Source organism: Pantherophis guttatus, chromosome 3, assembly GCF_059756535.1.
Source record: "Pantherophis guttatus breed Tessera chromosome 3, ASM5975653v1, whole genome shotgun sequence".
Taxonomy (NCBI): domain Eukaryota; kingdom Metazoa; phylum Chordata; class Lepidosauria; order Squamata; family Colubridae; genus Pantherophis; species Pantherophis guttatus.
The window spans coordinates 186,026,117-186,053,069 of record NC_142065.1 but is presented as its reverse complement, the minus strand read 5'-3'; the positions used below and the strand labels follow the sequence as shown (position 1 = coordinate 186,053,069).

General features: G+C 35.4%; 1 protein-coding gene across 8 annotated transcripts; it reads right to left on the bottom strand.

Annotated features, from left to right (window-relative positions):
• Window positions 1–3,780: 3,780 nt before the first annotated feature.
• LOC117668485 (Y+L amino acid transporter 2-like) lies at window positions 3,781–26,953 on the bottom strand. 8 transcript variants are annotated; one of them, XM_034422395.3, is made up of 12 exons: window positions 23,533–23,672; window positions 22,318–22,494; window positions 19,598–19,671; window positions 17,654–18,175; window positions 15,460–15,585; window positions 13,904–14,048; window positions 13,562–13,685; window positions 10,211–10,314; window positions 7,186–7,282; window positions 6,419–6,568; window positions 5,689–5,872; window positions 3,781–4,809 (listed from the first exon to the last, which is right to left on the bottom strand). In XM_034422395.3, the coding sequence occupies exons 4-12, from the start codon at window positions 18,156–18,158 to the stop codon at window positions 4,718–4,720; spliced, it is 1,527 nt and encodes a 508-aa protein (XP_034278286.1). In that variant the 5' UTR covers window positions 18,159–18,175; window positions 19,598–19,671; window positions 22,318–22,494; window positions 23,533–23,672; the 3' UTR covers window positions 3,781–4,717. The 8 variants fall into 8 exon arrangements, with proteins under 8 accessions (XP_034278286.1, XP_034278287.1, XP_034278285.1 ...); XM_034422396.3 differs by lacking the exon at window positions 19,598–19,671 and having other exon boundaries at window positions 23,601–23,749; XM_034422394.3 differs by lacking the exon at window positions 19,598–19,671 and having other exon boundaries at window positions 23,579–23,715.

Here is a 26,953-nt window from a genome sequence, read left to right as displayed (position 1 = left end):
CATTTTTTATAATTCATGCTAGTGTAATGTTCTTTAAAAACTAAATCTGTTAACTAAGCCACCCAGAGTCATGCTCTTGTGAAATGGGCGCCATACAAATACAAAAAATTAAAAAAATAAAAACACAAAAATCTAATGTATTAGATTGTATTTGATTCAATGTATTTGAAATCATTATTATTTTTTTAAAAAAAAATTAAAGGGATTCATTTCAATCCATAACTTCTTCCATATGTTTTAAAAGAACAGAATTTCAAATGAATGTACCATAAAAATTGCTTATTTTTCTATTGTTTCCTATTGCAAAATAAAGTGAATTATATTTCCTTTAAAAAATATTTTAAATTGCATATGCCACTTGCTGTATCTTGTTCTGCAACAGAAAACTGCATTATAGAATACTCATATTCAGTTGGCAGAGCTTCTTTACAAGATACTCTCCTGATTATTATGTTATTTTACAACCAAGGGCATGAACCAATTTTTTTTGTCACCACAACTGCCATCGTGATGGTGCTGGTGGTGATGATTTTAAAAAACATCTTTCCTTGCAAATCTAGTAATACTCTTCATATATGTGAATGGGATTCTTTTGGCATTTGGAGAATAAGTTCTCTCTTAGCAGATAGGTGTCCAAGAAGGAATGCTCTAATAACATCATTGCATCTATGAGATTATTTGTATTTGGAGTTTAATCAAATGAATATCTGAATAACCTAAAAAAGCTTGTTTTGATTCAGGTGTTTGTGACTGCCCCTTATTTGGAATCTGTCAAAGGACATTCCTGTGTTAGAAAGTGTCTTCTCCTCGAGAAACATCTTGTCTTTTCCACTCTACATCGTATTGAAGGAAATAGACTATAAGGGAAAGGAAAAGAGGGTGAAGTTGTTTATCAGTAGTGAATCCGTGAACAGCAAGCACATTGATTTATCTTCCCTATTTCGATGAGATCTTTTGAATGTCTATATTATTCAGTATTTGTTCCTACATATCGTGCCCTCTTTTTGTGGCCAGGCATCTCTGCTTTTCTGGGCGCTTCCATTTATATCCTGCACTAATTCATGGGTTGGACATTAGAATAATTACTATATGATATTTTGACAGGCTTCTCTAATTTACCATTTTGAATTGAACGGAGCAGCCTTCAGGCTAAAGATTACATTTGGACAATTTTGTCAACAATCAAAGCTCAGCAACACAAATGCTATCAAAGGGAAGATGGGTCATGTTCTGTAAGCTAATGGCATATTTGTCTTATGGCGAAATTGTTTTATTGAACAGTTATTATTGTTTAAAAAGCAGCCGAACAAATCGCCCTTTACATGATACAGTCTGGGCTGAAAGTAGAACTGAGAACCCTCATTCTATAAACAAATTCCTTCCACCACAGATGAGACATTTTCTAGCTTCATCCATGGCTGCCTTCATTCAATAACAGTAGAAAGATCAAACAATTGTTGGGATTATTTGGATTGGAGCAGTTGGGGAAGGAGGTTTTAATACTTTGTCATTGTTCCAGTTCCCCAACAATTGATTTCTGATTAACTGTTCACTCTACATAACCGTGCAAAGCTCTCTTTGTCCTGTTGAGAGACTAAATTATGGATATAGTTAAACTACCAATCTTGCAACCAAGCTGGTTCCTGCATACCACAATTGAAATCTAGGTGCCAGTTTGGCGCTCTCCATCTCTCTCTCTCTACACACACAAACACACACACAGATAAAATACAAAATAAAAATCTAATATAATAATTATAGGCAAGTAGTTATTTGAGCCTGTTCTTTCTCTGCAAAACCTGGAAGTGTTTAGTGTAGTCAGAAGACATCAAAATCTGTAAGCACTTACACATTTTTGGGGTCCTTAATGCTCTCTGAGCTTGATTATTTTCTTGCAGACATTACATTACATTGCAACTAGGTAACATAATCAGTGCTAAAAGGGAGTGTTTTGCTCTCATATACTAGGGTACCTGCCCTGAAGGTATATACCTGCCCTACCAGGTTGGATGTGGACATGATCCTGATTCTTTCCCTTAAATGTTACTATCTAGTGGGACCTAGGAAGTGCATCTTCTCCTTAGCTACCCCTGCCCTGGGGAAAGACAACATTCAACCTATTCCTAATTCTACTCTTATGGCAATATTCCTCTGTGGTTGACATAGCCCAACATTACCAAATGTAAATTTTAATCTGGGTCTTCATAGTCATATCCAACACTAGCACAGAATAACCCCAAGGCAGGGGTATGTTTCATTTACCTTTGCTACTGGTTTGCTCGCACGCGCGCCACTTCTGCGCTACACAGAAGCTTCTACGCATGCGCAGAGCGTATTTGATGACGTCAGGGCAGGTGGACAGAGCCTCCCATTGCTGCTGCTACCAGTTTTCCCAAACCAGGGTGAACCGGTAGCAATCGACCACTGCCCCAAAGGGATATATTTCCATTTTTGAACATAATACATGAATCACTATTACTGCTAAACGGGAATCGGGAATCAGTTTTATACAGATATACCTATGCACAAAAACAACGATCTATCAGAGTAGTAACATACAACCAGAGTTATATTACTGTGCAAATACATATAGACATTTGTACATAAGCCTTTTCTGAAATCCCTTTCTTGCAAATAAAATAGCTTTTCTGTTCCATCATATAATGTGTGACAAATTGGTTATCATAGGACCATTCTGTATATGGTTTTATCTGCCAATTTTGGTCTTATCATTTCTCAGAAGGCTACTTTTCCTTGATTACAAAGAAAACATTACACCCATTTCTCAAAAATTACTCAGTGTTCTTATAACCTTAATATGAATCTTGCAACAAATGAACTTTTCAACAGTATTACTAATGCTAAGAGTTCTCCCTTTGTGTAATATTTGGTATTTGATAAAGAACACATTTATTTATCTAGTTACAACATACAGTATTCTATGTTTGAGGATTTAGAACCAATGATCCTGGGTCAATCTCACTCTTCCTTTCTTCCTTTTTCTTTCAGTCCAAATAAGGCTGCACTCCTGTGCAGCTGAGTGAGTAAAGAACATCTTCAAGGACCAAAAAGAGACAGGATGAATTAAAAGATATGCCATAATTAAGTGCAATACTGATATATAGTTTGGCTATAAGATCATTCAACCATTTTGCAATAAGAATGGCTGCACATCTTACCTATTTGAAAAAGAAGTACTAATCCATAGGAGAGAAAAGAATAGATCAGAAAAAGAGAGGAAAAGAGGAATGTCAGAAATATATTTTCAAGGGTGAAAATGAATGCTTTTAAGTTTGGTTGAACAAAAAGATTGTATTAGCATTACCTACCGTTGTTCATCTCTGTCTAATCACTGTTAGTAACATCCTTTCAAGTTGTGAGATTAATAGGAAGAAATATCTAGATGGATTGAATATTTTTCTAAGACTCCACAGATTCTTTATTCTCCAGAAAAATATTTTGCATTAAAGTATAGCACTTTACAAATTGGTGTACAAATACTGTATCACAGTACCATTTTCCATGAGTTTATCTAAAAAGTTTAATTTTAGTTGTCTAGAGGAAATAAGACTAAAGCATATTTTAAGTCCAGCAGAATGTGATATTTTATAAATTAGCATATGCTGAACAAACATCCCTGTATGAATTTCAGATGCAGAATTTTATAGGGAATCTTTGGGATTAAATTCATTTTAGTTCTGTTCCAGAAAAAGTTTTATACACTCATAAATTCTGAGAATTATGATTCTTCACTTATGTATACAGTGACACACAAAACAGTTATTTAAAACTCAGGTTTATTCAAAACTGAAGTAAGTTTGACAGTCATCTATTAATACAGCATGCATTTTAAAAAAATATATAAAACATTTGGACAATGAAAATAAAAATGTTGATTGATGCATACAGTATTTTACAATATTACAGACATTGAAGATTTAGAAGAAAATATGATAGTGTGGCATACATAGTTTTCACTGACAGCCTGGTACTGGTGTCATAACTGTTATTTACAGAATCACTAATAGAACTCCTGATACGTCAACAGCTCTCATTCCTCTTCTGAAGATGCTGCTAACAGCAAGGTTCTTTACTAATTATATTTCCCCCCATAATACATTAATCTGCCAGGAGAAATGGCACACTGTGGTATAACAGTGACAGTAACATTTCATGTTTCAATATTGAGCCTAAACATTAGGCACCAGTACAAAGACATATAGTGTCTCCACTGATACCCTTCATGGATTTGACTCAGTGACACAAGATGAACTCCACTGATACAGACTAATTATATTAATCCACCAAATAAATTGGACATCTTCCATCGGTAAAAGAGAATGCTTTAGAATTTTCAAGGATGAACCTGAAATTTGATATCTTTAGTTTGTCTTCCTGCCATTATTTAAATTTTTCCTTCCTATTTGGTTGGTATTTATGTCATTTTTCTAGGAAACTCTAAATCCTTAGTTTTTGCTTTGATACAATGGACTGCTTATTTTAAAAAATATCAATCCATATTATATATATTATATGGGAATATGAAGAAATCCCTTAAATTGATAACAAAGAAAAGGTGGATAAAGTAAAATAGTCTGGGGAAAAAATACAGCAAAATGTTGCACAGTACAGTCATACATTTCTTGGTTTGTTCTACAGCACAAAGGAGTATTTCCAGCTGTTTGGATGTGTAAATGTAGTGATTGTCCAAAATAGTCTACTTTGCTTTGATTTCCACTGTCTTTGTTTCAAGGTCCATGTCTGTCAGACAGCAACAGAATAACTTCTGAACACACTGTGTAGTGGTAGCTGCAAGATAAAAAATAAAGTCACCATATTATAAAAATGATAATTACATCAGCATTACCGGAATTTCTTATGATGTAAAAGTCTTCATTTAACATGGCAACCTGCTTTTTATAACAAATTGGTTACTGACATTTGATATGAGATAGGGATACAAAATTTTTTGGAAGTTAAGGGAGAGATAGAATGAGGAGGATTGCATTATTTAAAAAAACAACAACAGGGCAAGGTGAAGTCAAAAGATGAAGACCAAAATTTAATTTTATTCAATCTAATTTACATTAAACTTTAGCTACAGTTAAATTAACCAAATATAGTTGAAAAAATTATTCCCAGCTTTCTTTCTTTTTTTTCTTCTGTCTCATTAAAAGTTATAATTTAATGGAACTATTCTGAGGAACTATATACAAGGTTTTGTGTGGAAGGATGTATGTGGTTCTAGGACCTTGGAGGTTGACTACCACATGCAGGGGTGTCTGGCTGGAGATGTCAAAACATAAAGCTATTGTGTCCCAAACTGAAGAAAATTCTTGGATGAGAAGCAAAATATTTTCAAGGTAAGAAGCTCAGTTGCCTTTTGAAAAGCACTTTTGGGAGAACCATGATCTGGATGATTGAGAATCTCCATAGACATAAAGCTATTGTGATAGATAGTCAAAGCATGTGGACTTCAACTGCATGGTTGAGGTTACCATTCTGACTATTTTGCTCTCTAAAAGAGATACCACTATCATTAGATGGATAAGAGTTAAAATAAATATAAGTTAATAGCTTGTGATTTTATCCATGTTAAGATTACTCCATCCATCTGTTTAAATCTTTAATATAGCATATGGATGATATAAATTTGCAAAATTGTAAATAAACTATGTAGTTTCTTACCAGAAAGCCAGTGAAGATACCGAGGTCTCTTTTCTACTGGTAAATAAACTCCCAAAATGTAAGCAGGAATCCCAGAGAGTGCAATGCCAATTCCAATAACAGAATTGATTGTATCACTATAAAGAGGCACTATAACAAGGAAAACTGTGCATATGCAATATACAATGGGAAAGAAGAGACTGAGCTGAAAATTAAAAAAAGATAATTCCAAGTTAAAGAAAGTGCTTCTGAAAAATGTTCTCATTACCACAACTCTCACAATTTCACGTAAGCTTTTCTATAATTGTGTTTCATATCCCAGAAGAAAATAATTGTACCCATGACAAAGAATATTTCTTAGTGCATGGTTTGAAATTCTCGGAAACATCAGTAACAAGAACAATCTGATCTTCACTTTAATCCAGAAGCCAGTTTAACAGATAAAAAGTAGATATCAGAAATATTTTGTTTGCGTCTCAAACTAAAGGACTCGTAATTGGGTTACATATCAGAACTGCAAAAATCTAGGCACGACTACTTAACAGTTAAAACATTCAGAAAATGCTAGTTCTTTGTTGCCACCCAGTGAATGTATGCATTTTTGCAGCCTGGGTTTTTTTTTTTTTTTTTGGTCCTATAAGCAAAAAGTCTGTGGTTTCATAAATGGAATTCTCCACAGAGACTTAATATAAAAATTAGAACTATATACTAATGGTTGCAATTTTAAACTTTAATTCCCTTATGTACTTACTTTAATGGGCCTTGGTCTATCTGGCTGAATATGCCTTAAATATATTAATCCTGCAATGGATAGTCCGACAAAGAACCAATAGCTGAAACAGTAGTAATTTATCAGGAGAAAAACATCTTCCACAAGGAGATAAACCAAAGTCATTAAACCCTATCAGGAGATAAAAGAGAAAGAATGAAGTGTAAAGATAGAGGGGGAAAATAAATGTATGCTCTAAATCAGTGTTTCCAACTTTCAACAACCAAGTTCACAACTTTAAGATGTGTAGACTTCAACTTCCAGAATTTCACAGCCTGCTCTAAATGATTCTTAATCACTGATTTGTGTCAACTGATGCCTTACAGTTTCCCAATTTAGTCTCTCCATTGCTAACAACTTTAATCAGATAAAGTGCACCAATTGGAGGCTTCTTGTTGTGCTAGTTGCCCTTGAACTTGACAATGAAGGAAAATATGTGATCCCAATCCCCAGCCAGCTGCTATATAGTTACATTTGGGAAGTTTCTTTATTTTTGTTGTTGCTGATGGTGGCCTGAGAAAGCCACCATCAGCAACATGGTCTTTTACACAACCTCAAAGACAGACCACTAAATCCAATCCAGCCTTCAAAACAGACATGAACTGGGTACTATTGTGACTGCTTGAACAATGCCTATATATTCAGTTTGTGAAAATCAATTGCTTGCCTCAGTTCACATGAAATAAATATATGAATCTAGGTTTCAAAATAAGCAAAACTTTCTTCTCTTATGCTTTATCATTACTTACATTAAAAACAAGAGCAGGTACAGGGGTGAAACATTTTATATGAATTAAGCTCAGGCTATCAGGGAGATGTCCTTCTCTAGCGCCAACATAAAAAAGTCTATCAAAAGTGGGAAAAAAGTATTAGTGTGTAATTCTGTACATTCACAATAATATTGATGTAAATCATAGCATAACATAGATACGTCCTCCTCCTCCTCCCCATTTAAAATAATTTATAATTTTAATTTTGCTCTTCAGAGAATTCAGAGTAGAACATCTTTACAATTTTTTGCCTAATGAATTAGACTGAGTAAAAATGATTGGTGCAAAGTTACCTAATTTTTTTTTATTGACTAGAGTTTTGGAACTGGATCTTCATAGATTAAGTCCAACATTTTATCCCCTGCTGTGCTCCTTGTGGTGAAGTGCTAATGGATGCAGTCTCCACACCATCCATAGGAAACTGCCCTTTGTAATTCCATTATGAAATTAATCATATGGAAATGTTTGTTAACATTATGTATACATTACCAGCAAGACATATTCCCTGAATTAGACAAAGACACAATGCAGGATAAGATATTCTTTGTGTAAATAAAATATGAATTTGCCACTATCAAAACTAATAGATTGGAACTTCTTTGGGAAGCTGACATGCAGTGCACGCGATCCCATTGTGAACTGGTAGTAAAGGTAAGTAGATCCCACCCCTGTAAACGACCTTTACGATCATATTATAAGCAACTGTGTTCTCTTCGCTGATGATATAAAACTATTCAATACCACCGACAATGCCTACAAAACCCTACAAAAAGACCTTGAATATCTATCAGAATGATCAAACAATTGGCAACTCCAAACCTCAACCAACAAATGTTCTGTCTTACATATTGGCAAAAAATAAAATAAAAATCAAAACACTAAATACAAGCTGGGCGGATACAACCTTGTAGATGATCCTCACTCTGTTAAGGACCTTGGAGTACTCATCTCAAATGATCTAAGTATCAGAGTCCACTGCAACAACATTGCCAAAAAAGCATTAAAAGTTGTTAACCTGATCTTGTGTAGCTTCTTCTCCGGTAATATTGAACTGCAAACCAGGGCATACAAAACTTTTGCTAGACCAATTCTTAAATACAGCTCATCTGTTTGGAACCCGCACTGCCAGGGCCGGATTTTCCTATAGGCTAACTAGGCTTCAGCCTAGGGCCTCAAGATCAAGAGGGGCCTACATTCAAATTGTTAGCAAAATTAAAATTACACTTTCACTATAGGTGAAAGGGCCTCATAAGTGGAATAGCCTAGGGCCTCTTTTCATCTAAATCCGGCCCTGCGCACTGCATATCGGACATTAATACAATTGAACGAGTCCAGAGATATTTCACAAGAGGAGTCCTCCACTGCTCTGCTCGCAACAGAATACCTTATGCCACCAGACTTGAAATTTTGGGATTAGACAATTTAGAACTTTGCCATCTTCAGTCAGACCTAAGTGTAGCACATAAAATTATCTGCTATAATGTCCTACCTGTCAATGACTACTTCAGCTTCAACCACGACAACACACAAGCACACAATAGATACAAATTTATGGTAAACCGCGCCAAACTTGATTGCAGAAAATATGACTTCAGTAACAGAGTGGTCAATGCCTGGAATGCACCACCTGACTTTGTGGTTTCTTCCCCAAACCCCCAAAATTTTAACCTTAGACTGTCTACTGTTGACCTCACCCGATTCCTAAGAGGTCTCTAAGGGGCGTGCATAAGCACATCAGCGTGCCTACCATCCCTGTCCTAATGTTCCCTTTTATATGTATCCATTTCATGTATTCATAATTATGTTTATACTTATATCTGTTATCTAATACATGCTTGACGAAATAAATGAATGAATGAATGAATGAAATGAATGACTTGAGACCTCTCACAATTGCTCCAGACAGTTGCTGCTTGTGAAGAATTTGCAAGACAACACTCTCTGGTCAGATACAAAGGACTTGCTCAAACAACGGTTGATGCCTTCAAAAGGGCACTGGGTTGAAATAAGATTTTGGAATTAATTATAAGGATCCTTCTTGTTATCCTTTTAAAGATAGGATTTCAAAGCAACTTTAAAAGTTGGACACTAGAGGGAACCAGAAGGAAGAAAAAACAGTTTCAGCTTCATAGCTATATTAATAGAAGGAACAGCTTTTACTGTCTTGTTCAAAGAAAATACATGGTTGCTTCTTGAGCCATTTCCAGGAATTAATGAATGAGCAGAAAGCATTATGGTGGGGATATTAAAAGCGCACATTACCATAAATTTCTGGGCTGATAGTATAATAAATTTCTGTGGTATCTTAAAATTATGTCTCCTTAACCCAGTGTCCCTCAACAAATATATTGGTCTTCAACTACCACAAGTCTCAGCTAGTATGGCTGTTGGGGATGATGGAATTATCAAAGATATAGCACCTGATCCTTGTAACAGGCCTTTCCTAAAATGAGATTGAATTTTGCTACCATATTGATGTCTGATGGTTTGAGGAAAAGGAACGAGGAAGAGTAGTCTCTTAAGAGAAAAAGAGTGATAACAAAATAAATTTTACTAAATAAGAATATGCTGTGCCATTTGTTTGTTTGTTTGTTTATCAATCAATCATTCCACAGACAATTTAATAAAATTGTGGTGCTTTTTCACTTATTCAGTAGACCGCGGAGCACATAAGAAATGCTTAATTTTCACAGTAATTTCTCCAGTAATTTTCAGCCTATGTTGATTTCAATTAAATTCCAAAAGAGGATATGAACTCGCCTCCTCTTGGGCTTTTTGACTAGTGGTGCCTCCTACCCTTCATAGGTTGCTGAAAAACTCTTTCCCCTGAGGAAAATTCAAGAAAAGATCCACCCAGTTTCTTTTCCTAAAAAGTTTTAAAAGTTTCTTTTTAAAAAGCTCTTTATGCTCAGCATTACATTGCACAACAGAAACAGAAACATTTATTGTTGAATTGGCTATTGACTTATCAGCCTACTAGTACCCATTTCCTAGTGTCTCATACCTTGAAGCTGCAATAATTGATGAGTTTAATCCTCCATAACAAGACATTGCCACTGCAATAGGGATGATCCATTTAGCGTGGCTAAGAGCTTCATTACCAAATGTCTGCAATAGAAAAACAAAGAAGAAAAAGATTCATTCATCTAGTTTCCCTGTATCGGGGAAATCGACTGCATGAAAATGTAAGTTCTAGCATAAAATTATACTCAATGAATTCTGACAACACCAACATCTTGATAGAACCTTTGAATGTAGGTATATAACATGGACAACTAGATTTCTAGTGATTAAGTAATAAAAGACAATAAAGCCAGAAAAAAATTATCATGATGTGTGAAGATTTTTTTATAATCATACAAGAATTTTGTAAAGTCCCAAATTTCCTCTAGGTAGCAAAAGAAATAATCATCTACCTTATTTGCTCCTGCCCACCTAGCAGTTTGAAAGCATGCAAATGTGAGTAGATTAATAGCTACCACTTCGTTGGGAAAGTAATAGTATTCCATGCACCTTTGACATATAGCCATGGTGGCCACATGAACACGGAAGATGTCTTTGGATAACACTGGCTACCTTGGCCAAGAAACAGAGATGAGCACCTTGTTCTAGAGTCATCCACAACTGAATGACCTTCACCCTTATTTGTTTTACAAAAACTTTCCTAACATGGTTCTCTCCTGAAGTGTTGAAACTACATGGTCAAGAATTCCCAACTACATTGCAAATAATGTCTTCTCTTTATATAGGCTGGGAATTGTAGTCCAAACTGTATCTAGAGGTGACCAGATTAAAGATGTGTTTCTAACAGTTCCATAAGATATGTATATACTGTATATGGTACAGGGAAGAACAATCAACTTACAAAGGAGAATATTTGTAGCTCAGAGTTGAAATGAGTGGTCCTTGGTGATCTCAGAGCTTGGTTGTTTTCTTACAGATGTTTCATTACCTAAACTACGTAATGTAATCAGTGCACTGATGATTTTACCTAGTTTGGGTATTGAAACATCTGCAAGAAAACAGCCAAGCTCAGAGAGCACCAAGGACCTCTCAATAATCAACTTAACTGTGAGTGAAAACAAAGGAAGGAGAAAATTAACAATACTGAGTACTTATGTGCATTATGTATGTTGTAGAAAATATAATTTGGTTCTACCACTTTAAATAAAAGCTTTTCCTGAGTGATAATGAGGTATTCTTACCAGCTAGTCAAAGCTATTAAATAGAAAGTCGTTTTCAAGTGTGTTGTGACCAATAATAAAACATCCATTGACAAAACACAAACCAGAGAGTGTGCTTATCAGTTCCTCCAGCCCTTGAGGAGGATTCCTATCCTTCTGTTGTTGTTATGGTTGTCCTGGACAGTTGGATAGTCAAACTTTGATACAGCACACCATTCATTTTATAAGTATACTTATGGGTCTCATGTGGAACCCAGAATCATTCTTAGGATGACAATGATACCTATTAAAATTTTGTTTTGCAACAGGTCAGCTGTAAATTTTAATTATTTTGTAAATAAGATAATGTATTATTTAATATCATTGTAATAATGTACATAAAAATGGGGAAAAAATGAACCAAGTTTATGGAACCTAGTGGAAACCTATTGGCAACATACTGATGATTCTTGATATAGAGTTGATATTTCTGTTCTGCTTTCTACCAGTATTCCACTTTAGTGTTCAAAGGTCAGATTGACCATGCTGTAATTCGAAAGAGATGTTTTTGAATCAACATTGGATTCGAGTGTTGGATGAGAAGCAACAATTCATGGGAAAGGAGTCCTGTGTCTCCTTCTATTTATGTCATTTGTTTAAGGTCTATGGAACTTACTGCTCTAAGTAAAGTGACCCAAGGGTCGAAGTATTCCCAAAGAAGATCATTTGATAGCTTCCAAAACATGGATTGCTCCTTCAGAATAATAACTCACTTTAAAAGTAAGACTCAGACTTGCTAATTCAGAATCAAGAGGTTATATTTGCAATGCAGTGATAATGTTACTTAGTGATAATTTCTAACAGCTTCCTGTCTAATTCCCAGAGCCTTAGTTCTTAACTATTGCTCTTCTACATGTTCTGACTAATTTGTCTATCTCTATTTTTGTCCCTTAATCACTGATAAAAATGTCTAATTTTGTTTCTAAGCTCTCAAGCTTCAAAGATTGCAAAATATATGCAAATATATCTCATTTCCATATTTATTATCTTTTAGTTCAGAATTATACTCATAATAAATTCCATCACTTGAAAACAAGAAGGCATTGCTATATCCATAAATTGCCATCTCATAAATCTTTAAAAAAACAGGCAACCAATGAATTGTATGCAGCTCTGAGCATCCAGCAAGACCTAAAATTCATTAGCAAAATGATTGCATTTTGCTTGTAATATTTCAGACCATGGGGGAGGGGAATGTTCAGTTTACATGAAAATAATGGTTTGTTTACCAGGTGATTTTTGCTTGCATTTGCACCCTTAAACAATTGCAATACCTCTCCTATCTCCAATGGGCCAAAAAAAATTCAGTCATCTTGTTCTACTGATACTGAAAAATTACTAAATTACCTGGCTTTTCCGGAGCTTGAAGTTTTCTTCTGCAAATATTGCTAATTGTGACAAAGCATCTAAGAAAATGAGCTGATACTAAATCTAATATATATTTCTAATATATATTTCTATTTAGATTACTAAAATTTATAATCAGCAAAGAGTGTAATTGGTTTAGTCACCTGCTGTCCCTACCCAACATAGATTTCCCATAGCAGTAGGAAATTCTACAAGGGAATTTGAACACATGAGAAGTTTGGTTCAGAAGCACCTGTAAAACATATGAGTCTGATGAAAACAATGCTGTGCCATTTCATCCTGTGCTTTTGTATGTGCCTCATGACATCATACACAGGTCCCAAAGGGATGGTGTTGTGGTACAACACATGTGGGATTTCCTCTGCATAACAACGGCAGCTACTGACTGGATCTCCAAACTCGACATTAAACTGTGAAATGTTATTTCTGTTTTCCTTTTAGGTTTTCTTACTGCTTTTTTATTGTTTTAATTGTTTTTAACCTGTAAAAATGAAGTGTTTTAATAATGTGTGTGACCAACCATACGCTAAATAAATAAATGTGGTACAATATCACAGCACTGTTTTTTGTTATTTTGATGAAAGAAGCACTGTGTTTGGACTGCATGGTAATAATAATGTGTTTATTACTCAGGTCAGCCTTCTTCAACCTGCCGTTCTCCAGATGCATTGAAATTCTTGGAGTTGCAATTCAATACCTGTAGATTTCCTGAGATTGGAGAAGGCTGCCCATCAGATGCACCCAACAATTTATAATGCACATACCACGGCCACGGCATCACTTGCTAAGAGAGCAGTCATGTCCAACACGACATAGTAGGCCACATTGGTCAGCAAGTAAATAATAGTCACTATAGGCATTGATATTGCAATGGAAAGTGGAAGGTTTCTGAAGAAAGAAAAACAAACAAACAAACAAACAGCAGAATACGTTAAATGCACCTGAATTAAGGATAAATCCAAAGGAATAAAGCAAATATTAATACAGCGGTTTGTATAGAAAAGTATCTTGCTATATTACTGACCTTACATATATGTACATGTAAAAAATCATGTCAGATGCAAAAAGAGGAGGAGGAGCTATATTTATCCAGAACAAACATATACCTTTCTGGGTTTTTCATTTCTTCAGTGACAAAATTCAATGTATCCCATCCAGAGTAGGAAAAGAGGGCAGAATAAAGAGCAAGTGCAACAAATCCTGCATTTGTTGTGGAACCTTCAAATGGTTCCTTGAGGTTGTCAGTTTTTCCTGTGGAAACATCAGAAGTTTCAGGTTTTGTTTAAATGTAGGCATATAGGCACTTTATACATATTCAGGTAAAAACGGAGCAGAACTGAAATATTCACTGCACAAAAATCATGGTAACATTTTCCCTTTCCATAACTTAATTTGTAGTTGGTTATATTGCTTGTAAATTCTTTTTATCCTTCTGGGAAGGAAGTCTGTTCATACCAGCTTTCTGGCATCAGAGGAGAAAAGTGACAAAAGATTGTTATTTAGTTATGTGAGCAAAGATACACCACTTGAAAGCAAGTCCTATACGATGACACGTCCTTCCAAGAATTTTCTTTAGTGGAGTTACTTTGCCCTCATTATATTTAAAAAGAAAAATGAACTCAGAGCAGCTCCCTGTTATAAAATATAAAATAAAAACTTGCAAAAACTTGGATTGCTCAGTAGTTACCTGCTCTAGTAATTATCTGCTGGCAGTACATGGTTAAAGGTGCTTTTGGAAATAATGATGACTAAGATTTTGACACAATTCAAAAAATGGATTTCAAGAAGGATTGGATGCTGATAAAGGTTGTCTTATCCAGTCTTAAAAACTGAATTATTTTGGTGTTTCCTGGTCTACAGCCATAGGAATAATTACATAATATAATTTATTACATTATCTGATCTGCATGTCCAATATGAAGTTATTCAGAAAATTGTATATATTGGAAAACAAGAGTTGTATGGAAACAAAGTGCTCAGAGGTTCATGACCTTAGAAATTACTGCAGATGGATCAAAATATTTTTTTTCCTGCATAACAGGAATAGATCCAGGGGTGAAATGCTCCCGGTTCAGACCGGATCGCCTGATCCGGTAGCGATGGAGGCGGGTGGTTCGGAGAGCTGGTAGCAAAAATCCCTGCCCCCCCATGCCCAGCTGAGCCTCACAATCATCAGAGGCTTTTTTTTTTACTTTTAAAAGCATTTTTTCTACAACCTCTTCGGTGGAAAAAAATGCTTTTAAAAATAAAAAAAAAGCCTCTGATGATCAGGCAAGAAGCTTTTTAAAAAAGCCTCTGATGATCAGGCAACTCAGCTGGGATCATCAGAGCCTTTTGAAAGCATTTTTTACAACCTCTTCACTGAAGAGGTTGTAGAAAAAATGGTTTTAAAAATAATAAAAAAAAAATTGGCCACGCCCACCCAGTCACATTACCCCCTCCCACCAAGTCATACCCACAGAATCGGTAGTAACAAATTTTAGATTTCACCACTGAATAGATAATGTCAAATACACACACACACTCTTACACACACATACTCACACCCTCTCACACACACACTCATACCATAGAGCCAAAAAGTAAAATCTGATTTAAAATCAATGTTTGCCTCTATCTACTATTTACTTTGCCATATTTATAACAATAAGTTCATTCTTACCTTGACTAACTTTATAAAGGCCCACAGCTATGACCATGATAAGAGCCATCACTTTTGCATATGTGAAAATGTCCTGTACTCGGGTTCCCCACTTCACATTGACACAATTAATAAAAGTCAGGGAGCCTTACAAAAAAAACAGGAAACAAACATAATAAACTTTGTTAGAATACAAAATTCTAACAAATTTGTTAGAATTTAATTAGAATACAAAAGCTATTTGAAATATCTCTTTTGAACAGCCTGGCTGTTTTGTTTTTCGAAAATGTAGGTGCATGTATTATAGAACTACAGGTAGGCCTTATTTAGTGACCATATTTGGGATCAGTAACTTGGTTGTTAAGAGGAGCTGTTCCTAAATAAAATTACAATTGTGCCTATGACCATATTTCAGCGTTTTTTGTTTTTTTTTTGCTTTATAGACCTTTGTAAGTGCAGGGATTGGTCATAAACTGTGAACAGTCACTTAAGTCACTTAAAGAGGCAGTTGCTAAAGAAGGACTAGTTGTAAAGGTGAGCGCCCAATGCAGACCAAAAACAAATCTGCAAGCAGGATATAAATAAATGAGTACATATCTTTCCTCCATATTCCTTCAGTTGGAGGCAGAAACCAAAACAACTGGAACAACATAAGCTATTCTTTAAAGAAAATATGATTTATATTTGATGGATAATGGTATAATTTCCAAGTAAGTTTAACCAGATTTGCCAGTTTTAGGATGGAAAGAATTTGTCAGTCAGATCACATGAGTAAACCATGAAGAAATGCCATCCTAAACCTCCTCTTATTTCGCCATCGGGCTGATTAAGAGAAATTGTGAGGATTTGTTACAATACTGCACATACTTTCAGAGAAATAAATCACACAGTGCTATGATTTTCAGTAAATGTTGGCATGATTGCACAATTGTTTGAATTCCTTCCTCAGATATTTAACTTATATGGGCTTGGCAAACCTTTCTGTTTCGTTTCAGTTTCCCATTTTTAAAGAGCAGAAATGCAAATGTTATTACAAGGGTATTGAGATGGTGAAAAGAAGTTCAGTTTCAGTTATGTGCTATATATATATATATAATAATATAAAAATATGACCATTTTTAGATGCAAGACCAATAATAATGAATTGTGAATTTACTGCTCAAAATAGCTGGAAGCCACCAGATTGCCATCATCTAGACCAGGGGTCTCCAACCTTGACAACTTTACGACTTGTGGACTTCAACTCCCAGAATTCTGGGACTTGAAGTCACAAGTCGTAAAGTTGCCAAGGTTGGAGGCCCCTGATCTAGATCGCATGTGCAAGGTTATAATGTTGGGTTTAAGGACAAAAGGGGTAGGCTCAAATTATTTTTAGATACAGTTAGTCCAATATGATACTACTTGATAATTTCTAACATGAAATATTGGTTCACATTCCAGGGCAGCATATTTAACTCTCACACATGGAGCTATATAGTTGGCCTATGTATTTTGGATCTTGCCCACTCTAAATAATAATGTAATTGATGACTTACTAGATTAGCCAATGCCTTTGAATTCCAGTTTTCTGTTCTGTTTGGTTTTATCACATATGAAATCAATAATCAAGATCTAAAGAGGACATTCCAGAGGTGGGTTTCAGCAGGTTCTGACCAGTTCTGGAGAACCAGTAGCGGAAATTTTGAGTAGTTCGGAGAACTGCTAGTAAAACTTCTGACTGGCCCCACCCCATCTATTCTCTGCCTCCCAAGTCCCAGCTGATCGGGAGGAAATGGGAATTTTGCAGTATCCTTCCCCTGGATTGGGGAGGGAATGGAGATTTTACAGTATCCTTCCCCTGCCATGCCCACCAAGCCACGCCCACCAAACCATGCCACACCCTCCAAGCCACGGCCACAGAACCGGTAGTAAAAAAATTTGAAACCCACCACTGGGACATTCCCAATTAAAACCAAAATCTAAAATCCCCTGCATACAGACTCTTCCCTCTCTGGTAGTTAACAGGAAACTATACAAAAACCTTTCATATTTAACAGCTTTCATTTTCAAATCAAGTCTACTAAGCTAATAAGAATTTAGAAAGTTCTTCTGATAAAATGGCAGATTCTGGAATTTATTTGGCTCACTGTTGTTCTGAAAATCAATAAAACGTATTACATTCTAAAACTGCACTATATAACAAATAATTGCAAGGACCAAGTAAAATTTTACTTACAGATGCAGGCCGCTGCAATCAACCTAACTGCTCCATAGGGTGGCTCACAAAATGGAAATATTGGCTGCACAATATAATTAGCAAAAGTAATCGCTATGACTGCCTGAGTGGTAGGTTCAATGATCAACAAGGAAGACCATAGTCTGATAAATGCTATAAATCCTCCAAAAGCTTCTAGAATGTAGGCATAGCTTGCTCCTGATTTAAGTATGGATGTCCCCAGTTCAGCATAACATAATGCTCCAAACAAAGAGAAGACCCCACCAAGGGCCCAGAGGAGAAGCGCAAGTCCATACGAGCCGCTGTACATCAGCACACCCTTGGGTGATACAAATATTCCTGATCCAATCATGTTCCCTACAATTAAACAAATGCCGTTAAGCAAGGTGATTTCTTGTTTCATTTGCATTTTTTCCTTCTTGTTCTCTGCCACTGAGTCCAACTCCTGTAATTCATTCTTGGATTTATGTTTTTTATTGCAACATGATGTCCAGGGACCCGTCATCTTCAGTTAATCATTACCTGGAAATAAGAAGGAGATAATGTTTTGTCTGGGGAAAAAAATGCGGAAACAAGGAATAGTTATACTATAACACTTTAATTTCATGGAGGTTCATTTCTGGTGTCTCTAGGCCAGGAGTTTTCAAATATGTTTAAGCCATTAAATATGTTAGTTGATAATAATAATCACCACCATCATCTAGAACCGTAATCAAAACTCTTGTAATTAAAAAAATGGCTGCATTCAAGTGAATTCTTTGTTTATTTCTTTAGTCTTTCACAGAATCCCATCACGTTTTCACCCAAGTCTAAGGCTACAACCTCTGGTAATCCAGGGTTTTTCCTACACATAACTGCCCCTCACTGCAGGTACACCTGCAATGCACTTGTTTTATAAAATAAGAGTGCTTTGCTTGGATAGCGGACAGGAGAAGAAAGAAAACATTAAGTCCAAAATTCATGATTAGAAGAGGTATTTGTCTTTGCAGAAAAGTCTTCATAATAAAGTTATGTTTTTATGGTTCATGAAAAGCAGACTTTGAAACACTGATTCCAGACCTTTCCTAGGTAAAAACAAAAGTTTAATGGCTTTGGTTGGAAATTTAAAATACTAGTAAATACATAGTACATAGTATTAGTGTGATTAATTATTACTAGAAGCCTAAGCAGTGATAGGCACCACATAAAGTTTAACTATTAAAGGTAGTCCTCGACTTATGACCACAATTGAGCCCAGAATTTATGTTGCTAAGTGAGAAATTTGTTAAGTGAGTTTTGTCCCATTTTACGACTTTTCTTGCCACATTTGTTAAGTGAATCATTGCAGTTGTTAATTTAATAATATGGTTGTTAAGTAAATCCAGATTCCCCATTGGCTTTGCTTGTCAGAAGGTCGCAAAAGGTGATCACATGACCCCAAGACATTGCAACCGTCATAAATATGAACCAATTGTCAAGCATTCAAATATAAATCATGTGACCATAGGGATGCTACAACGGTCATAAGTGTAAAAAATGGTCATAAGTCACTTTTTTTCAGTGCCGTTGTAACTTCGAACAATCACAAAATGAACTGTTGAAAGTTGAGGACTACCTTTACTTTGTATAATAGACATGGAAACTTAATTTGGAGAACTTTCGTTTGAGAGCACTGTTTGTTAAAACCATAGAAGGAACTATCCAAGATTTGACTCAATATTTTTTGAAGGCTAATATAGTATTCCTTGCATTTCTACATGCAGAATACTACTAGTGGGATAATTGATTTGTTTCAGTGTTGCTAAAGTGGATCAGAACAGTTCCTGGAAAATTTTGACCAGTCACTGTCTTTCAGGCAACCCACATGATTGGGAATTAGAAGATATGAGCCAGAGAAGGCACTTTAAGCTCTCAAACAAAAGGTAGAATCTCAATGCAATTGGAAGTCACTTTTTCTTAGCTCACAATGTCAGGCTTGAGTAATAGGTCAGTCAGTCAGTCAATTCCTGTTGCCTCCAATGGATCAACACTTGGTTGATCTGGGAAAAAAAAACACCCTGCACTTGTAAGAAAACACTAAGAAGAAAAAAATGAGGTTTTTTTGTTATAACATCTGAGGAAACCCTATCAGATTCTGGAGCATCAAAAATTATCTCCTCAAATCTGTCTTCCAACTTCCCAGCTTCAGCCACGTGAGGTAGCCATCTAATATTATTAACTGTTTTTATTATAGTACTTATAATTTTTATGTTTTATGTCTATTTGTACACCATTTAGAGTCGTTCTGTGAGGGAGATGGAGGGGTTTCTAAATGGGATAAATAAACGAAATAAGCATGGCCTTGGAGTTAATCTCCACTTCCTCCACTTCTCTTCCTATTACACAACATAAAGTATCTTCTTTCAGCCAATGAAAACACTGAATAACCTCAGCTATCACAGCTTTTTTTTTTCATATTGAGCATGAATATATTTATTTTATTTTATTTTTATTTTATTAAATTTCTATACCGCCCTTCTCCCGAAGGACTCAGGGCGGTGAACAGCCAAAAAATAAAACACAGAAATACAAAATTTAAAATAGATTAAAACAGATTAAACAATTTGGCTAAATTTTAAACTATCCCATGATTAAACAAATTAAAATTAGTATTTAAATTTAAATTTAAAAATTTTAAAAGGGAGAAGATTTAGGCCAGGCCATATAGCTGGCCCATAGACATTTTCTAATTCATGCATGTCGTACTTTATGCATTCCAGCTTTCCTTTGACCCAAGAGATTATAATTGGATTCTTATAATAACCCACAATGCGATTTGGTTTAGCATCTTTTGTGAATAAAGTCAATGAAGCTTGTTGAAAAATCATGATTAAAATAAGTGTGACTAACGTGACTTAAAATGTGAGCCCAGCTATATTATGTCAAATTGATAGCCAAAATTTCTAGCCTGCCACAAGTAACCCATAGTATGAAACTGTAGTTTCTTTATTTATTTTGATATTAGTGTATTACAATAAACAAGCTCCACCATACAGAGATTAACTCTACGTTTTACTGGCAGAAATAACTCTACTCCTGAATGTTCACATTTGCCTTAATGACAAAAAAAATAGCTAAGAATCAACATAGACCTTCACAGATTTCCTCTGCTAAAATGAAGAAACCAAGATATTAAAGATCTTGGAAGAATGAAGCTAAAGCTATGTATAGAGAAGTCATTCCAGGTTGACTGTCAGCAGGGACAGGGGATCAATTTGTTCAGTTCATATTTGAACATGAACATAACACATTTTTAAACTAATAAAATTCTAATTATTCCCCACTTGTCTCCTGATTCCAAATTTTGCATCCACCATTTTTTTAAAAAAATGCAATTAGAGTAAATCAATAGTATAGAATATATATAGCTCAGGGTTGAACTGAATCTTGCAGACATTTCATTAACCAACTAGGTAACATCATCAATGTGAGTGAGTATAGGATTTGCTCTTTGTTTAGGGAAAGTATATATTAGGGGAAAGTCTGCACAAAACTATTTTCAATCTTGTTTTCCTTGTTTGCATGCCATCCTCCATACATTTGGATTCAAAGAAAATTCAGATAATTCTTTAAAATCTAATGTATTGAAAATGTGGTGGGATACTTTCTTTCAAGTCAGGCTATTGTTTGTCAGAATAATTACCTTATTATTACCAAAACAACCAAAGAAAGTCTATTGAAATGTATGCCCTATTTTGTAGGGCATATTACTTTGCTCATTTTTCTTGACAAACACCCAAAAAAATTAAGCAGCACAGTAAAAATCAGACGTACAATACTTGAGCCCATTAGATTATATTCTTCGGGGGGGGGGGGGGGGCGTGCAAGGAGAAAAGTAAGAAAATAAAATTATTTAGTGATGGTGATGATGATGTGTTTATTTGATGGGTGGCTTGATGAAATGATGGGAATAAACTGGGGCAGAATGATCTGTCCAAAAATGTGAAGCATCTTTTCTAAATGAATATTAAAAGCTTAAACTAATAACAATCTTTTTTTCATTCACAAAAAGTTTATAATGTGAACTAGCAATATCATTTGGTGTAACCTCCCTTTAGTATTACTTTGCATTTTGTAATTATTACTTCAGTAAATATGCAGAATGATTCTAAATTGCAAAAGAAATTATTTTAAAAAATAATTGTGGTAGAGGAAAAATTGAAAAAAGTAAGACCAAGGGAAAGAGCCTTGGTACTACAGTGGTTTAAAGCACCCTGTTATTAACACAGCTGCCTGCAATTTACTGCTGGTTCGAATCTCTCCAAGGCTCAAGGTTGACTCAGCCTTCCATCCTTTCTAAGGTAGGTTAAATGAGGACCCAGTTTGTGGGGGCAATAAGCTGACTTTGTATAAATATACAAAAGTATGAAGGCTATTGCTTAACGCACTGTAAGCCGCCCTGAGTCTCCGGAGAAGGGCGGCATATAAATCAAATTTTTTAAAAAAAATGGATTTATGTTGTGGATGAAGATACATAATATTAATAAGAAATTAATAAATGGGGTCCTATTCTTCATAACAAAATCTATATAGATTTTTGTTGAATCAAGAAAGTACCCTTTCATGTGAAAGTGACTGTAGTCCACAAAAAAATTATATAATAATTTTGTTCATATTGAGGGTATATCACAGGTTTGTGACTCTACCTTGATCTTCCACTTTTCACTATCGTTACTACTTCAGTTGACGATTGAGCCAGAACTCAGTTTAAATTCTGTCTTCTCTTATCTCTTTGGTTCTCTTTCTTCTTTCATTCCTCTGGGTAGGGCCTTCTTTCTCTTCTCTACTCCCAGTTCCTGGTCTGGTGAAGTTGATATTGCTTACTGTTGGTGACCAGAAAGAAAGTATGTAGACTAGAAGTAGATCTCTATTTGTTTTGGAGTTCAACTCCTATAAGCCTTGGACAGTATGTCCAGTGACAACAAACTATGAGAATTACATCAGAGGAACATTTGTTTATCTACTTTTACAGTACTGGATGAGCTCATGGACAGTTAAATAGATTTACAATACTAAACCGCCTGGCTGTTATGGTTTTCATCAAAATATTACTTTCAAAACAAATCTTAATCTTAGGAAAACTTTCCTAAGAGATAGCATATATTGCCCTAAGGTTTTTCATCTAAAACAAAGCACTTGTTCGAATTCACAGCGGTGTATCTATAAATATTTGTTAGCTTGCTCGTTGTGTTTGTTATGAATTGGCAATGAAACCTATGCAAAGTTCATTTGAGTTGACCACCTCTTGCCTACTTAAAGTAATATCTTCAGAAACAAATGGAGGTAAGTCATCAGTTAGGGGTTTGTTGCTTTTGACATTTCACTTAGGTGAGATGCCTATGTATACCAATGAAATAAAACACTCTTAAATAATGTCTCATATAATAGAAATGCCTTTACTACTATAGTTGGTGAATAATTAATGGGTAGAAAAAATAGCTATACCAAACCATGCATGAGATCAAATATAGCAGACCTTAGTATACAATATAGCTATTGAGTTTGATGAAAAATAAGCAGTAAGAGAAGCGTTTGAATGGATGATGCAATTTCATATGCAGTGTCCTAATATTTCCTAGCGTCACACACCATGTTTCTGCTTATCTACAATTTTGGAAAAGTTCCTGTTTCACTTTCTCTAACTTGGCACTTACCAGATCAATAGGACTACAACACATACTGATGGGGTCGGATGGAAGCTGTAGTCCCAAGTATCTGGAAAGGGCTAGTTAAGACAGTATATTTCCCAATGAACATTTTTTTAAGTGTAATCTGAACAACAAGATCCTCGCCCTTTGCTTTACCCTCTCGATGGCCCCTTTCTAACAACTGAAAATATCAAAAGGAAAAGTCATTCCTACCTGAAATTAGTCAGTAAGGGTAAAAAGGAGTAATACTGAGGCTCACCCATGAACGATATCTTCCTTACTTTAGAGGGAAAGCTGCTGTAACTTCAGAAACGGAATGATGATCTCACTCTAAGTAAGCAACAGAGCAAAACAGCTGCCTGATGCAGAGTGGAAACTGATATGAATATGAATAGCCTCTTCGCTTTTTCTCTTCCCCCTTCTCTGTGCTGCTATTTGAGCAGGAAATCCACAATGAGCCGCTGCAACAACAACCAATAAAATAAACTCTCTTCCACTAAACAGCTCAAATGTACTAATGAGCCGTAACTGTTGATGTTACAGCCAAGCTTTAGTTTCTGTAGATATTGCAGGAGAACTGTGTCAGTCTATGGTAGCCATAAAAAGAATCCTAGGAATGTAGAACACAACAAAAGGAGTCTAGTAGCCCCTTTTCAGACTACTAAATTTCATTAAAAGTCATAAGGTCGTGAAAAAAATGCTGAAATGGGGCTACCAGACTCTTGTTGTGTTCAGAATATCTCACAAATGTACTGTACTTGCTAAAAATAAAAGAATTCAACAGGATGTGAGCTCATTTTAAGAGAGACTTTGCTTTATGTGGTCAGGGATCAGCTCCACATTCATAGGATTTTTAGTTGTTCCTTTGATTTCAGTGTAAAATGGGTGATTTTAAATATTTTATACAACAGTGCTTCCTAAACCTTCTCCTTCATACCCCTAAACTACTTATCAGAAAGTCCTTTTAACCACTTATCAGAAAACCCTTATTTAAATATCCCTGTTGTGATTGGCTGATGGATTCATGTATCATTACCCAAAGAAAAATCACTTTTATCCAATTTTTTTATCCAATTTACCCAGGTTTGAAAATAAATGTTAAGGAGGGTGTAAACATAAACCAACTTGTTTTATGAGGAAGGAGTAAAATTAAGGCTAGATGGAAGTATGAGCAGAAAGGAATTCAATCATGAGTCACTAATTCAGAGTCAAAAATCAGCCAAGCCAGAAGAAAAGATCAACAATAAACCAATCTCATGACATAATAAGTCAGGGATCACAGGGGAAGATATTACAATGAATGTATAACATTCTGATTGGAATATTTCTGTTGATTTCAGTAGGAATCCACAAAGATGTAATTTACAGCATTATTAACTCAAAGAATTGTCAGCTATGTATTTACATAGATAAACCCGTTTAAAATAGAAGTGGAATTGGCAATGAGTAAAGGTTCTGTTTGCCTTCTTCATTTCTGTGGTAATTTCAGGGAAGCGTACCTGTCTAAAGCAATCTTCATATACTTCAAAGAGTCTACCTGAATGTCTAACTTTCTGAATCCAAAGAGAAAAACAAAAGTTCATCCTAAGGTGGGTTCAACAGTTTGCTGGCAACTTTACAGCTTGATGCTGTGATAGACATCTGGTTTGTGATCTCTACATATTATAGCTGTTATGAAAACTGCTGAAAACTGTTATGTACCCAGTATTTGATTTTACTACTCTGTTCAACTGTACTTATTTTTAGGATTCCCCCCCCCCCATAACAGTCTATTAACTCTGTCTTGAACTCTGTTATAAAGACCAACTATTAATCTTCTTTGTTTAGATATTTCAAAAATGATATCATATCCTGCCTCTTTTCTCAGGGTTAAACATCTAATTTCTTCATTGCTCCTTGTAAAATTTAGTTTCCGGTAGATTCATTATCTTCATTGTTTTTCTTTGAATCTTTCTTAAATATGTTTACCAGAACTGGACACAAATGTGTGGTTTATTCTAAACAAAAACAGAATATAGTGGAATGTTAATTCTTTTTAAAATCAATAGGTAAAACAACCACCTTAGAATTGACAATTAAGGTACTGAAGTGGTGAATAGGATTGACAATCAACAGTAAAACCCAGTAGACAAGAAATATATCACAGATTAGCTTTTGATAAAACAGAAATGAAGTCTTGGAAAAAGTATCTAGATGTTCTGATTTAAAAATTGTGCAGGTAATGGTTTTCCATGTAATACTCTATGGAAATGAAAGTTGAATTTTAGAGAAACAGTTAGAAAAAGTTCTGACTAGCCTTGATGATGTTATGTAGTTTGGGTAATGAAGGTATTTAGATTTATTAATACTGAATGTATAAAAAGGCACAGAGGATTTGTTGGTTAGTGTGATTCCTTGGATGTTATGGTTGTGTTCCATTTATACAGCCAGGGTCTGAAACAGCATTTTTGTAGAATTATTAGGGTTTTTCTTCCCATGCTCCTAACTATGGTGCAAAGGTACCCCACTATGTCCTTATAATGATTCTATTTCAGCTCCAGTTAACAGTGGAAGCAACTTACATTTAACTTTAGCTGATCCATTTTAGCTGATTCCTTCTTCTTTTGGCTGTCAATATGACGTGGGATGTTCTGACAATAATATGGTTGATTATATGGTCAGTGGCTGGGATCTATCCAGCACTATTGGCAAATTTGGGCCATTGTGGGCATATCCTTTCCATTTAGTCCCTTGGCACCATTTCCCAGGACTATTTATTTGAGCAGCAGGAGAATAGCTGACAAAGCACTGAGGTGGCAAATCAGAATGACTAGCATATGAACCTATATTCTTATTCATGATGCCACTAAAGCATTTCACATCAAAGATTATTTGCCCAGTTTTCTTCATCCCATTCCATAACTCCATCCTTATGACAAGAAGGGGTTTGATTGTACTTACTAGTTATTTCCCCTCCCCTACTTGTTAACTCCTGGTTCATTTCTACCACCCAGTTCATATATCTCAATAATGTTGAGTCAAAACAGGGGAGAAGGGAAAATTGCTTCAACCTTGCTAGGATTAGGAAGTCAGAAAGATTCTAACTGTTGTAGTGATGATGGAGCAGTCACTGTTTCATCTTCCCAATGAATGTGTCTTATTGGAGAGGAAGCAGCCTGGTGCTTCTGAGCTTTTTGGACTGAATGTCCTCCAGGTGTTGTACCCAGTGACAAGGAACTGTGAGAGTTGCAAACCAGAATACCTTGAGTGTACCAGCTTACCTATCCCTGCCTTTTGGTGAAAAATGCAGTCAGCAATTTTATGTAAGGTTAGGAGGAATAATGTGCAAGATTAGGGAGTGGGTCTTCTTTAGTATCTGGTACCCATAGTTGATTAATACTAATCTTGCTGATATCAAAATATTGATCACCTGTCTTCATTTCTCATGGAATTAATTCTTCCTAGCTTCATCCCAATGTCCCCAGGTGTGTAGAGATCACCCTTTAGATGCTATTTGAAGGTTCTTTCAAATTAATTCAGATCAACCCCAACAGGTAAAGAAAAGACTTACCGCACATCCACTGACTAGATGTTACTCACAGTCATATAGTCCCTTATTTAGAGCGTGCTTGTTGGCATCCAGAAGCAAAGTACA